This window comes from Trematomus bernacchii, unplaced genomic scaffold (genome assembly GCF_902827165.1).
Source record: "Trematomus bernacchii unplaced genomic scaffold, fTreBer1.1, whole genome shotgun sequence".
NCBI lineage: Eukaryota > Metazoa > Chordata > Actinopteri > Perciformes > Nototheniidae > Trematomus > Trematomus bernacchii.
Window position 1 is genome coordinate 11,146,999 of NW_022987720.1, and position 15,122 is coordinate 11,162,120.

The window sequence follows — 15,122 nt, forward strand, 5'->3', positions numbered from 1 at the left end:
AACAAATATTAAACGTTGCAATTCTTATCCTTCACATGCAAGTACAGAAGTATACAGTAGTCTGAATGCACCAACCTGACTGGTGAACAGCTTCAGAATCAGGTGACATTCTCCCTGAACTTTAGACGTGCTCGATCGAGGCTCCAGCTTAAACCAGGTGTCATAGCCCACGATTGGGATCTCCTGCAAGAAGGAGACCGGACAAATAAACAACACCGAAATGTGAAAGTACTGGTTCACGTTTAAATTGTAAACACTTCTCTACCATGCTATGTTTAGGCATATATTATGGGTCTCATATATATACAAATATATAAAAAACATGTCTATGATGTGTTTTGCTCAAAATACCAAACAGATCATGCATTTTAGACATCCCTCATATCCCTCTATTTCAGCCCTGTTGCTAAAGTGCTGATTCTGGGTCCTTAGCTTTAAAAAAAAAAAAATAGATTTATTTATTTCCTGCTTTTTTACACATACTCTCTCCAGTACAGGTTAGCTCTGAGTGTTAGCGATGCTTGCTAATGTAAACAAAGACCATATTACGTCCAAAACATGTCGTGCATTGTTTCTGATAGCAACATTTCTGATAGGGCCGTGGGTGTAAAGCCAGACCACATCTGGATCACCTCCGTTGTACCCCCGTTTTTAGAGATTTGGGTACGGAGGAAAAGAGAGAGGGTTTTGTTTTCTGACACTTTGTGAGTTCACACCGGGGACACATATGTATGTATAAACATCAAAAAGTGCATTTTGCATGATAGGAGACCTTTAAGGAATATCCTTTACATACTTCAGATAATTTGTGGGTGTTTTTGTTTTGATTTGTCCTAGTATCCACAAATGTTTAAAGTCTGAACACTTACATTCAGAGGGATGTTGATGCATCCGAGGAAGTCATCGGCGTTGTCCTCGGAGCCTGAAGATGCAGATCCATTGGAGCGCACTGACTTTGCTATCTGCTTAAAATACCTGAGAGAGAAAGTGCAAGGAAAATCTCATTTGTTAAAGGATGAATGCTAACAATTATCATTATGAAGGCATTATGCTAATGCCTTTATCCACTGTGACTCACAATTAGAGCATCGGCAGAGATAGTTTAATTTCAAAATAAAAGTTGTCTTTATTACCATGGTTTTTGTTCTAATTAAAATGGCAAACTTTCTGCCACATGACCCTTTGTCTTTTGGTTTTAATTGACATTCCCAAGTTTCATTAGATTTGTCTGCCATTCATGAGTCTCCCCAAAGCCCCCGCTGAACTCTGGGTGATCTCTGTGTGCACAGCTTTATTGGCACCGAGATTTCTGTATGTCACTCTTTCTTTAAGAGGAGACACCACACATGAAAAGGGCAAAACGTTAATTAAAAGATATCGCCTTGAAACGTACTTATTAGAACTATTCTTTGTATGTTATTTACATGTGGTATTTTCTTAAGCTAAAGGTTAAGATGCAATCTACATACAATATACAGACACAAAAGGACTCAGTCAGAAAAATAAAGACCTAAACATTGGGAGTTTTTCTCTTCAGTCGGAAACAAGACATTTTATGGACGCAAAACAGCACACACTGAGCATGAAAGAGGATGTTTTGGTGTCTCGCCTAAAGGTCAAAGAACAAATACAGAGACATATTAATTTAAACTTCTGTCGGAAAAGTATTAGGGATCTGACCAAAAAGGAATTTGTCACCTGACTTTAAAGGCCACATTTTGAGATTAAGTAAGAGTTCAGAGAACAAAAGAACAACAAAAAAAGGACAACATTTCTCCACATGTAGCTCTCTTTCGTACAATTGGAAAGTACCCTTTGATAGATGAGTCATCTATTCACTACCACAATGCCAACTTGAACTACAACTGTGTAAAAACTCCTAAATTGTGATTCAGTTGCACTTCAGTTTAAGCACTGGGTGGGGACCCCCCCAACGTAATTTACAGTTTTTTACTATGTTCAATCTGAATTTTCTTTAAAATATAAAAACATCTATATTGATTCTGACTTTTCTACATCCAACTCACAGGTTTATCATTACTTTGAGAACAAAGATTATTCATTTAACCCTTTTAGAAGGGAAGATATGGTCATTTGTTCTGGGAATGTCATTTTCGAGCCTGAGACCTGAAAAACAGGCTCAGTGCTTAACAGGTTAAAGAAAAAACACTCTGCTTAAAGAAGATTCATCATTTCTAACAAAAGAAGCATTTAAGACAATTTCATGATAACAGTCCTTTATATTTATGGTAAATGAGTTTCTCCTACCTGCCCATTCCTCGAAGTCCACTGACTTCATTGAGCTTTTTGCAGGCCTCAGCAACAGACACATCATCGTCGTGATCCCTGCAGGAGAGAAGAGGATTCAGAGGTTATTACAGCCTCATCTCCTGGAAGAACATGCGTCATTATCTTTGCACGGCAGTGAACAGAGCTGAGAAGCGAGATCTACAATGCAGTCCTATTACAGAGTCTGAGCCATTACCCAGACGAGAGAATAGTACTCAATACAGCTGAATAATGACTCTTCAATCTTCTTTTATGCAACATGACTCACCGTTCATATCATTTTGTAACACATTTGAAAAGTTTCAATTTGACAGTTTAGAGATGAGGTCAAAAAGCAACTTCATTGTCTAGTATAAGAAAGTATTTTTTATTGTGCATGGAGAAAGGAAAAATGTGATTGGAAAAATAGAAAATGAAAGTGTATGTGGGGTGGCTGTGGCTCAGTGGGTTGTGCGCTGGACTTCGAATCAGGGGATAGCAAGTTTGAGTCCCACTGCAGTCAGCATGTCGTTGTGTCCCTGGGCAAGACACTTCACCCCAAAGTGCTCCTGTGGGGATTGTCCACAGTATTGAATGTATGTAAATCGCTTTGGATAAAAGCGTCTAACAAGTGACATGTAATGTAATGTAATAAAATGAAATCCTTAAAATCATTCTTTGTCCCTCTGGCATGGTGCCATTTAAGGAATTCAAGGTGTTCCCACATAGCAATCTTACCATATGTCAAGATGTAAGAGGTCATTGTGGACATCATCTATTTCACTGTGAGAAATGGAAAAAAAAAGGGGTTATCATCTCTGTGTTACTGATATTAACACGTCAATCAGAGATGAATCAGTGCAGCACTGGTCACTGGTCAACAACTTCAAGTGTGAAACTAATGAAACTGTGAATCCTGCATGCCTCACATATCACCACCAGCGCTCTGCTAAAGGTTAAACGTCTGTACTCACAACAGGAAGTGCTCGTCCCACACCGGGTTCAGAGTCTCCGCTTTGACCTCCGTCACCTGGATGCAGGCGGTCGGTAACACCTCCTTGGTGCTGGAGCGTTTCTCCAGCTTGTCCTTTTTCTTCCTGAAGCTGAACTTCCTCTCCTTCTTCTCCTCCGTCTCCCTCGGGCTCTGGCCCAGCAGGATTCCCAGCATGCAGTAGGGGTCGCTGTACCCTGGCAGGCCGTGGCGTGACACAGAAAAGGTTATCGCACTCACATTAAAACTGTTGATATCACGCTGAGGGTGTTGGTACGGCAGCGTGAGGAGAGAAGCCTCATTTGGGATTACAATCAGAGACTGGTTTTGGTTCAGTGGCTGTCAGTGTTCCACTTGTTGACCTAGAGCTTGTTTGAGATACATTTGACCTCACAAAAGGTAGACGTCAGTGGTGGGGGAGAATAATAAAAACCTGCAGCCATTTTTGTCAAAAGGTACAAAACAAGAAGTCCCCTATTTAACGGAACAGATCGAAAATCTATCCTATATTGATCTAATTACACAGCTTGGTTGAATACTCAATTCTGATTGGTCAATTTGGAAATTTCGAGGTTGTTAATACTCGATAACACACGGCTGCTAAGCTAAATATTGACCGTTGCTAAGGAGGATCAATGTAGAATGCGCTGGCATTATGTAGGACTTGTTAGTGGAAAGGAAAATTAAAGGATGTGAAATTATTATTATTTAAAAAAAAAAAAAAAATTGTTCTGAGACTTTTTTCTCAGAATTCAGACTTTTTTTTCACATCCCCACATTTTTTTCTACCAATATAATCAACACATAACTTATTATATATTATTATAAGTTAATTAACTTTATTCAGCCCTTGTTGAATTGACCTGGCAATATATATAGTAAAAAAATTAATAAAGTTAAAATGAAAAATACATAGATGCATTAATAATCATGGTCCAATTATATATTTACTGAAATCGGCTGAATTAGTACTTTTATTGTATTACTACTCAAAGTACATTTTGGTGCTAATAGATTCATACTAAGGACACATTGTTGAATGCAGGACTTTTAGTTGTTTCTACACTGTGGTATTACAGCTTTTATGATTTTGATATTTATACAGTTCATGCTAATATATATAGCTAAATTAAATATGCATTTCTTCATAGAAATGTCATGTAAATAGCATGTCCAACCTAGCCTTTTTGGCATCTCACATTGAATAAAAACATGTGATGGAAAGTATGCGTCAATGATGTCTGTTATGTTAGACTCATTTAAAATGCAGGGATCAACATTTTCCATGCAGATTTTATTATAACTGTTTCTTTAATGTTATGCTTTACTTTAATGTATTAAGCTTCTGAGATTCTTTTATAAACACGCAACAATAATCGTGTCAGTGCCAGATAAATCAGTCAGGATTCCACCTTATTACATTGTATCAGCACTGCCCGTTCAACCAGCATAGATAAATAACATTTCCCAGAAATATTTCATTTTCAATAGGGAGAGTAAAGGTTCATTTGATGCTTGAGATGTCTCACCATTTGCGTCCTTGGCCATCAGACTCTTTGCCTTCACAACAGACACTCTCAAAGAAAAACTGGCTCGCTGTGGACAAAAGAAATTCACTCTCTGTAAATAAGTAAATGTACACACAAGGCCATGCATTGAGTACATTACAAGGTATTTCTTTAACTTAACTCATACATCTCCATTTGTATACATATCAGCAGGCATTGTAGAGTGAACTGTTTCCTACCATAATATGGTAGATAAACTCAATGTCCCAGAGAATACATAAGTGGGGAAACATGTTTACTTTGCCTTTCACATGGACTCACAGTTTTAGAGATATTTAAAAGGTCCTTGGCAGTCAATAAAAGACACAGAATGTTACAGAATTGGGCTTTTAGGCGTACCAGGTCTTACATCTCTCAACTCTCCGAGGGCAGCAGTGCTCTCCAACTGTTTCTTTTCAGAGCCGTGCTTTCACATTAGAACTACTGCACTGTGCCAACATTGAGCATGAAAACAGGAACGTGTTCAGGACATGCACTAAAACACCACCTGTGGCTGCACAACGGAGCATTTAGTGCTGCCTTTAAATCTGCACTTTGTGACCACTGAGGAGTTTATTCTGTTTTCTGTTTCATTACCTTAACGACCCAAAGGATCTGTACCCGAGGCTTTGTACGTTTTAGCATGCTTCCAACGAGAGACTAACGTTTGCAAACATGTTCTGGTATGCTAGAAATTGTATTGTTGACCCAGGAGCACGGGTAAACACCATTTAGTTTCAATTTACCTTTGTATTAACCAATAAGGCAAAGTATTAGACTCTTTTTCAAGTCAAGCTTAATTTTACACTCATGCTAGCATGCGCCAATGTTTGTCGTGTAATATTTCTTAAATATAGTAGAAATTCATGATGCTTCCACTCGGTTTTACATTTGTGCGAAATCTACTAGATACATAATAGGACATTTTACATTGCAAGAACTTGAACTCGCAAATACATATATACAGTAATATGTTGTATACAGACAACAATGTAATAATAATAATAATAATGATTTGTCAGCACTAATCAAATAAATGTAAAGAGGCGCATATTACATTTCCGCACTATATTTCCATATCCCCCTATATACTGTACTCATCATACTCTCATTTGAAATCCGTAGCTAGACTGAGTTTTATGAACTAAAAGATTACATATCAAACAGATGAAATACAAAAACATTTAATCATTTAAATGTTCTTAATATTTCAAGATGTTTTTGAATGAAGTAAAACCTAGTTTGTTGAATCAATGCGTCTTTGCAAAGAGAATGGGCATTTGTATCTCATAAAAGGACCCGAATTTGAGTTGAAGAAACTCAACTGATTCACAGACAATGGTCATGGTGTTTATTATAATAACAAGCACATTTGGGTAGAAATTCATCTAAAGGAACATTTGAACAGATTTAGATTTGTGTACAACATGTCTCACCTTGGCTTCTTGAACTTTTTGGAGAATAATATCATGTTCTTCTTCGCCCATATCAAACACCTTGGATCAGACAGTGAATAAAAGCTTTTTTTAAATGCAACAAAACACCTGAATGAGCATCCTACAGACAACATTGTTACAGTTCAAAATGCATTCTTACTCACTACAATACAACTGAGTTTCCTTTCTAAAAAAGATGCCCACTCCAAACATAAAAGAGGCTACAATCTATTTTATCTGAATAGATGTTGTGTATCAGAGATGAATAAAAGCACACAGTGTGACTGGAGTGTGTTATTTAATATGGTTGAATGGGGGCATCTGCTTATATGAGCTTGCTTACAACAATACTCTCTGGCATGATCTCAGAAGGAAGGAAGGAAGGAAGGAGGGTACCTTCATCAGGTAAGCAAACAGCTCCTCATCAGTGATCACGTGTTCAGGCGATGGCACTCCCACCCTGTTGACCACCGTGTAAACAGCTTCCTCATAAAGCAGGTCCAGCTACACGAAAACACAATCCACTTAATAAGAACCTTTCAAAAATAACAAATAAAAGATTCTTTGCCTTCATGCTTTCTGCTCCGCTGCACATCAGAGGCAGGGAGCGTACAGTTATTGTGACTTTTAAGATGTAATCCCTGCTGAAAGAGGATGAAAACAGAGCTGACGCACCTCCGTTCTCCTGATTCTGTCGGGGATAAAGGCCTGGTCCACATGCTCCTGCGGGGGGGGCACGGTGCAGGCCCCTTTCTGACCCTGAGGGGTGAGAAGCAGTTCAGCCAAAACAAAACCAGACTCTCAAAAGGCTGTGTCGATCAATAACCAGACAGAGGAAGAGCTAAGGTCACTGTTTGGTATTTCTGACTCTCAATCATCTGTTGGACGTATGGTGGGTTAGTCCTGTTAGACGTATGGTGGGTTAGTCCTGTTGGACGTATGGTGGTTTAGTACTGTTGGACGTATGGTGGGTTAGTCCTGTTGGACGTATGGTGGGTTAGTACCGTTGGACGTATGGTGGGTTAGTCCTGTTGGACGTATGGTGGTTTAGTACTGTTGGACGTATGGTGGGTTAGTCCTGTTGGACGTATGGTGGGTTAGTACTGTTGGACGTATGGTGGGTTAGTCCTGTTGGACATATGGTGGGTTAGTCCTGTTGGACGTATGGTGGTTTAGTACCGTTGGACGTATGGTGGGTTAGTACCGTTGGACGTATGGTGGGTTAGTACCGTTGGACGTATGGTGGGTTAGTCCTGTTGGACGTATGGTGGGTTAGTCCTGTTGGACGTATGGTGGGTTAGTCCTGTTGGACGTATGGTGGGTTAGTCCTGTTGGACGTATGGTGGGTTAGTCCTGTTGGACGTATGGGGGGTTAGTCCTGTTGGACGTATGGGGGGTTAGTCCTGTTGGACGTATGGTGGGTTAGTACTGTTGGACGTATGGTGGGTTAGTCCTGTTGGACGTATGGTGGGTTAGTACTGTTGGACGTATAGTGGGTTAGTCCTGTTGGACGTATGGTGGGTTAGTCCTGTTGGACGTATGGTGTTTTGTTTAAATGGCACAAAACCCCGGATTTTAACTTTTTAGATATCTTTTCGGCTTCATATAATAGCAAACTAAATACCAAAGGGGAGGACCTCACCTTTAACATATGAGAAACTGGGATGGACTATGTTTTGACATTTATGGGTTTATGGTTAATTAAAACTCAGAAAATAATCAGCAGATTTCTTAGATAATGAAAAATAAAGATAAATGGCTGCCAAATACGAAAGAAAACATTTTGTTTACCTACATTTTTTACATTATTTCCTAATCTCTGCTTTTTGTGAAAGGTTTTTCTCAAATTTGTACTGAAATGATTGTAGTTTAAATTAGAATTTGAGTAGACCTATCGGAGATGCAAGGGTCACAAATTGTCCTGCCAAACAGGAACCAACCACTGGTGTCAAGCTTTGGCAATGTATTCGTATGTATGCTTTTAAAAACCTTTTATATGACTTTATATATAATATTAATCCGAAAAGCAGATTGTAACTAAACCTGTCAAATAAAAATATAGTACAGTAAAATAAGAAGTAGATCTTTGCAGCACTACTGCCTTCATAGTCACCTTATTGATTGCACCAACCAACACAGAAGACTAAATAGAGACCAAAATCAAAGTCCTCTTAGGATTGTTTTATGTTTTTCAAAATATGACATGAAGTCTGGATATTCCTTATGTTTTTAATGATGACTTTTCCTGATTCGCCTGTTTTTTTTTTACTCTTCTGTCTTACAGCAATTTGCAAATGAAGACATCAATAGCTCTCATAAAGATGTTAGCACAGCATCATGGCCATTGGCAGCTGAACATGGCGGCGGACAGCAGCTCGTCACAGCTGAGCTGCACTCTTCTGAGCACTAACCCAACCCCGGCCCTTCTGTCTGCACACGTCACAGGGCCTCCGCGCTACACAAACCTGTTTCAAGGGTGTAACAGATGGAAAGGTGGAAGTTAGGCGGAGGTTACCTCAGCCTGGGCGGCCCGCAGCATGTTCTCCTGCTTCTGAAGGATGGCATTCACACGCTCAAAGAATTCCACGCTCTCCTCGGAAATCCTGCCAAGAAGAGACGGCAGATTGACAAATCAACGCCCAAGATGGAAGATGAAATACTTGGGGAAAAAGATGTTAATTTATGAGAAAAAATGTGATGACATGTTGTGAGTCTAATATAATATTTCTGGATTGTAAATAAACAAATGGGATTCAGTGACATTGGTGAGATCGCACCGCATCCTGTTTACAGACACTTTGGAGAAGCGTCTGTCAATAAAGACTTTTATGTTTAACGACTCATTCGCCTGCATTTCAGCTCATTACATATCCAACACCTTCTTATCTCATGCACTATGAAGCAAAGCAGGTCTGGACCAAAGCTCTCAGCACTTCGACATGTCTGCACTCTGCGTGAACCATGCTAATCTTCTGTGATGAGCAGGGTGGTGTGCAAAAATGCAAATGATGTTTTCAATTTCCTCAAGGTGCGAGTGAATCCCCGGTCTCCCACTGGCCCCAGTTGTCATGGAGATGCGGGCACTCTCAGGGAGGGAAGAGCTGGCTGAACACCTTGGGAATCTCCCCCCGTTATTACCTTCACCCCCATGTCTCACCCCTCCCAAATTTCACAGCGGCCTGTATGGAGACAGTGGGATGATGGGAGCTGCAGCAGACGGGGGTTCAGCCGTCCACCCCCACAGCTCCCACACCTCCCAGCATCCATCCTCGTCTCTCATCCAACCCGTCATCCATGCTCCTTTATTAGCATCATCACATCCCAGCAGGTGTGTGGCAGCCCATCCCAGCACACACTGACGCTCGCCGTGGTGGGTGAGCGGAAGGCAAACCCCCGAGGTATTGATGAGGGCTAATGGCAGTCACGCTGAGAGTTGTTCAGGTTTCCACTGGCAGCAATCCCAGGAAAACTTGAGAGATGGATGGATTCGGCTGAAACCCTTAATCAAAGCAAGGCTCACTATAAAATACAGTATATGTTTCATAAATAAAAACTAGAGGGTTTCTTTGTAGGAGGGCTGCAACTACCAATTATGTTAATTAACCTTGTATGTGTCTTTTCATTTTGATTAATCATTTGGTTCATAAAATAGCAAATGATAAAAAAAAATACATTTATAAATTAGCAGAGACCAAGTCGACAGCATTTGTATCGCTTGTTTTGTCTGAGCAACAGACCAAAACTTAAAGGGGCCCTATTCTGCTCATTTTCAGGTTCATATTTGTATTTAGTGCGTCTACTGGGACATGTCTCCATGCTTTAATGTTCAAAAAGGTCTTTATTTTTCTCATACTGCCTGTGCTGCAGCACCTCTTTTCACCCTCTGTCTGAAACCAGAGCCCAGTCTGCTCTGATTGGTTAGCTGGCAGGCTCTGATGTGATTGGTCAAACGCTTAGAGATGTCTCACCCCTCAGCCTATTACATACAATGTGTTGGAGCACTAGCCAATAGAAGCCTGAGTGTTACATAGTGATTTCACTATGTTGCACAAGTCACCAAAGGAGTCCAAAGGAGAGAAACTCAATCTGGAAGGAACATTGGGATTTTAGTCTTTGCTGACCATTTCACATGCACTATAGGACATTACATTAAAACAGATAACATCATACTAAACTAAGAAAATCAGCAAACTTTCCTATTTTAGAAGATCCTAGCCCACCAAAAAGATTCAGGCAATTTCATCCCCTCTATCTCCGACCTTTCAACACTGTTTCTCCAATAAAGGCACATCTGGCCCCAAAAATAGCGATAAGGTGCCAAAACAGTAAGCAGTCATCAAAAAGGAAGCTACGGAAATGTTAGGAAGAGTGCGGACAAGCTTGTTCGCAAAACAAGAGTAAATCTGTGGTTGGCCTTCACCCACAAAAGAGTACCCATGTTTAGCTCCAGAAGAGGGGCCAACTTTAAAAAATAAATAAAACATCTTACTAATTGTGCTTTTCAGCAACTATTTGATAATTGCTGATACATATTTTGTTGATCAGTTAATGTGTAAATACTGGAGCTCTACTCTGCAGTCCCTGCATTTCTACAAAAGGATCTAGTCTAACCTTTGTGAGAATTAAAACCATTTTGCTAACAAAAGACGGACATTTATTTTTCAGCCTCTCAAAAACTGAGTTGTTATTCTGATCTGATCCCCTCAGTCAGTCTCTGAAAGCTCAAAGCCTCAAGCTGAGTCTCCAATCTGTGAACGACTGCCTAAACACAGCTTGTTCCGCCGACAAGAGACGAGAGGCTTTGTTTTTTGGAGCTTGCAGTTTTCATTTGCACACACAGAACATATAAGCTTCATTTGATTGTAATACTTTTGTTGTGAGACACTCAATTCTCTCTGCATCCCCCGTCAATTCTCCAAGGATCCCTGTTATCCAGAAATCTGTCCTGTCTTCTGTCAGTCAGCGTGAGGATTTGTCTAGACAGTCTGAGATTTTCTGTTTCAAGCTTTGGAACTACATTTTTTCATGAGCAGAATGAATGCCCAAATGATGCAATTTCAGTCAATCCTGAGTTGATAATTTTTTTTAAAAAGAAGCTGATATCTTTCAACCATTTTTCTCCCCCTCTGCCTCACACACATGCTCACACACATGCCACCAGCATAACAAACTGATTTGATGTTGCTAGGAAACAGGTCCTTATTTTTAATGTCATTTTATTGTCATTTATTTTCAGAAATAGTTGTCTTGCTGTCCAAAAGAGTACATCAAAATGAAAAAAGTGAAATAAATCATGATCACTGAACTTCTTATACTGTATCTGCCAGAAAATGTGTAAGCAACTCATCACTTCAATATAATAAGGCAGCGCACACATAGTAATTAATAGTGCAGACATCACTGTTGTTTGCAGCATGAAAGACAATGTGACGTCTGGATGCTTTCTAATAAAATAGGCAGATTTTAATCCGATTCATCACGGTTGTCAGTGTATAATATCAACCTGCTACTGCTATCATAACAGAGAATCTCACTCTCTATACTGAACACAAGACTGTTTGTTTTACTCTAATTAAACCTTTGATTAAGCAACGAAACATCACAGGTGAAAATAATCTAATGTTGTGATATGATCAAAATCTCTCCATTCAATAACTCGTGGAAGAAACAGCAGTTTTCAAGCTAGAACTACTGGCAGACAGAACAGAAGCCTTGTGTGAAATTATTTTCAACTTGGGTCATCTCGGGTGCTTCACAGTTTTTACTTCTCACTGTGCGGGTCAATAGCAGACTGTGGATTGGCAGCACTTTAAAATAGGCAGAGGGCAACTCTAATGTAAAGCTCTTACATGATTCCTGACTACAAGAATGCCTGTACAGTACACTTTTTATTCATTTTCCCTTATTTTTTATCCATCAGACAATAAATGACTATAAAGTAGCATATGTATGCAGTATGCTACTGTATAGCTGAAGCATTGCTGAGCTAAAGAAAAATCACTCCTGACCACAGTATATGTTATTTCATATATTGTAAAATCCTCAGGGATTAAATGTATAGTATGTCCCTAACTGAGTTATTCAAAAGGGGCTTATTATGCAAATGTTCAGGTTTCATAACTGTAGTTTGTGTCTCTACTGTGACATGTTTACATGCTTCAATGTTCAAAAATGTCTTTATTTTTCTCATACTGCCTGTGCTGCAGCACCTCTTTTCACCCTCTGTCTGAAACCAGAGTTAGTCTGCTCTGATTGGTTAGCTGGCCAGCTCTGTTGGGATTGGTCAATAACTTTGAGATGTTCCCCCCCTTAGCCTATGACGTACAATGTGTTCGAGCGTTTGCTCATGTTGTATGAGCCATCAGAAATATACATTTAATTTGATCAGTTTTGATTTGTAACACTAAAAACTAATGCTCCGATACAATGGAGCTGCATTATCAGTTACTCTTCCTTTAAATGTATTGGATGTCCATTATTAATGAATGTAAATATGTATTCATCAGGGGTTATCATTTAATGTAATTTTAAAATTGAGTTTGTTATCCTGAATTAATTCAAAAAGAGAGCCTCAGCACAGTGTCACTGAAGGGTCAAGTCCATTAATGACTGCAGCTACTGTTAAAAACAACGTGAATTTGAATGAGAAACATGAAGTCCGACACTATGAAGGAGATGTTGATGAACAGCGAAATAAGCAAAACAAATGAAAATACATACATTTAAATATAAATCCCTGCAGTCTTTATTCATTTTAATGCCAGGTCATGCTCATCTTGGACAGTTTCCGGAGCATTTAACAACCTACTCACATAATCCTTATTTGCTGGACTGAATTCAAAAGTTCACCTCCAACCTGCCGTCTCTGCTCGCAGCGCTCGGCTCTGACAGCCCATCGTGCTCCTGGGTCAACAACTGTGGACGGAGCAGCCCAAATATAACGGCCTCATTTGCAAATTCTCAATCAAAGTGAGAGTGTGGGCAGGCCAGCAGCAGACTGAACGGATAACAAAGATCACCAGGCTGCCTCTAATGAACCGCGCTCAGTGTGTGTGCACGGCGGGGAGGATGTAGCAGCGGGGGGCTGAGAAAAGGTGAGATACTGACAGCTCACATCACTCTTAATGAAGAACACAAATAGGGTCCTATCGGAGCAGATTACACGTTCAATTGTAAAAGGGACATCATTATAATGGATAAACCATACCGAGAGAGTATTATAAAGACGTGATAAATAACACACATTCATGAAGAATCAGTGTTCAACAACACGTCTGAGGATATCTTCCATGTTAAAAATAGACACGGTTGTCAGTACAAATATAAGTTCACATGGTGCCAGAAGCCTGTGTTAAGGTTGCTATAGAAACCTCAGGTTCATGATTATTTTTGTCTTTAGATGAAGCCAAAACAAGACTGAAAAAGATCATAGTAATGAATTGACCTGTTTCACTTCAAGAGCTGCTATGAAGCAGGAAGCTCTAAAAGTTATACAAGGAATACACTTGGACAAAATAAAAACCAGGGTAAAATATATCCCAAGATCACATTGCTGTCAAAAATGTCTTGCTGTATTTTTGACGTTTGACATGCATACAAAAACTCTATAATGCAGCGAGATGTCTCTAAAAACATTAGTATGCAGTAATATGATGGAGTCATATGTTGAAGGAGACATCAGAAGCATGTGGTAAACCACTACACTAGAAAGCAGCGCCTGTGAGCCTGACTGCATGTAATGTCAGCTTTTGTGTGGTCTGCTCACAGCAAGTCACAACTCTGTAATAAATGCCAAACACATTAAAACATTCGGTTGACAAGAAATAATGACCTGTGGCTTCCGCCGGACAGCCAGCGGAAAACAACAACAGACATGAATTATTTCGTATGAGCTAGACCCCCGTCTTTGACAGGCTGTCATCTTTCTGAGCTACGCTGAACGCAATTTAATTTCCCCTTAAAATAAATCTCATTATGGAAGCTATTATGTCCTAAGCGGCAACAATCAGGCAACTATTAACTATAGCTAGAAAACAGCAGGGCCGCTGTCGGGGGGGGGGGACATTTTAAAGATGAACCCAGCCCAAGGCCCGGGGGGGGCATGCAATGGTATATATGGTTATAATGCGACGCTGTGAACAACAGAACAACAAATCCGAGTTCAAAACAGCAGGAAAAGAGATTAAACTTAGGTGTTAGCCATTAGCGGTTAGCTGTTAGTTATTGAACAGTAGTACTGTGCTGCCTAACGCTTACTGAGGTTGTTTTTGCTTTATAATGTGTTCAAGAGTATTAGGCAAAAGCTATTTATAATGTTTTCATTATGTGTTCAAATGTAATCTTGTAAAATGTAAATTCAAGGAGGTGTTTTAACAGGATTAACATAAATATGCTATTGGAGGGAATTAAGACATGCTCTATGCTGCTTATAATACATAATAAAAATTACTAAGATTTGTGGTAAATCGAAGCAAATTCAACAAAATACAATCCTTTATTTCCCAAATCATTTGAATAGTGTTTTTAATGCAAATAACGACTACAGATGAGAGTAACATAGTGAAAGAAAGTAATTAAGATAGCATTAGAGATGTGGACGTTTTCTTTGGATAAAAAAAAAGAAAGAAAGAAATTGGGACGTTGGTGAAAAACCTTAGTCTGGAGCCTTGAATTTAAAAAAATGTCCCCCGTCCTTCATTTCTAGCGGTTCTGAGAAAGAGTAATACATCAGTAAACATCCTGGCTCCTGCTTATTGCTAAAACTCAAGCAAGGCTTCATTTGTGTCCAACAGCAACACATTACAATCTAAATGCATGAGAGCAGAGAGGGCATCACCACTTCACTCATAAAATCATAAATCCAGTCAACTGCTCCTGCGA

General features: G+C 39.5%; 1 protein-coding gene across 1 annotated transcript in view; it reads right to left on the reverse strand.

Moving 5' to 3' along the window:
- baiap3 (BAI1 associated protein 3) overlaps positions 1-15,122 on the reverse strand; it is a 46,994-nt gene that overhangs the window by 11,905 nt on the left and 19,967 nt on the right. Inside the window, exons 3-12 of the mRNA XM_034143824.1 lie at positions 8,758-8,845; positions 6,918-7,001; positions 6,639-6,746; positions 6,243-6,302; positions 4,789-4,855; positions 3,243-3,456; positions 3,007-3,051; positions 2,269-2,346; positions 870-975; positions 76-183 (exon numbers count right to left, since the gene is read on the reverse strand). Coding sequence (XP_033999715.1) covers positions 76-183; positions 870-975; positions 2,269-2,346; positions 3,007-3,051; positions 3,243-3,456; positions 4,789-4,855; positions 6,243-6,302; positions 6,639-6,746; positions 6,918-7,001; positions 8,758-8,845 — 958 coding nt within the window. The remainder of the gene's footprint in view (positions 1-75; positions 184-869; positions 976-2,268; positions 2,347-3,006; positions 3,052-3,242; positions 3,457-4,788; positions 4,856-6,242; positions 6,303-6,638; positions 6,747-6,917; positions 7,002-8,757; positions 8,846-15,122) is intronic.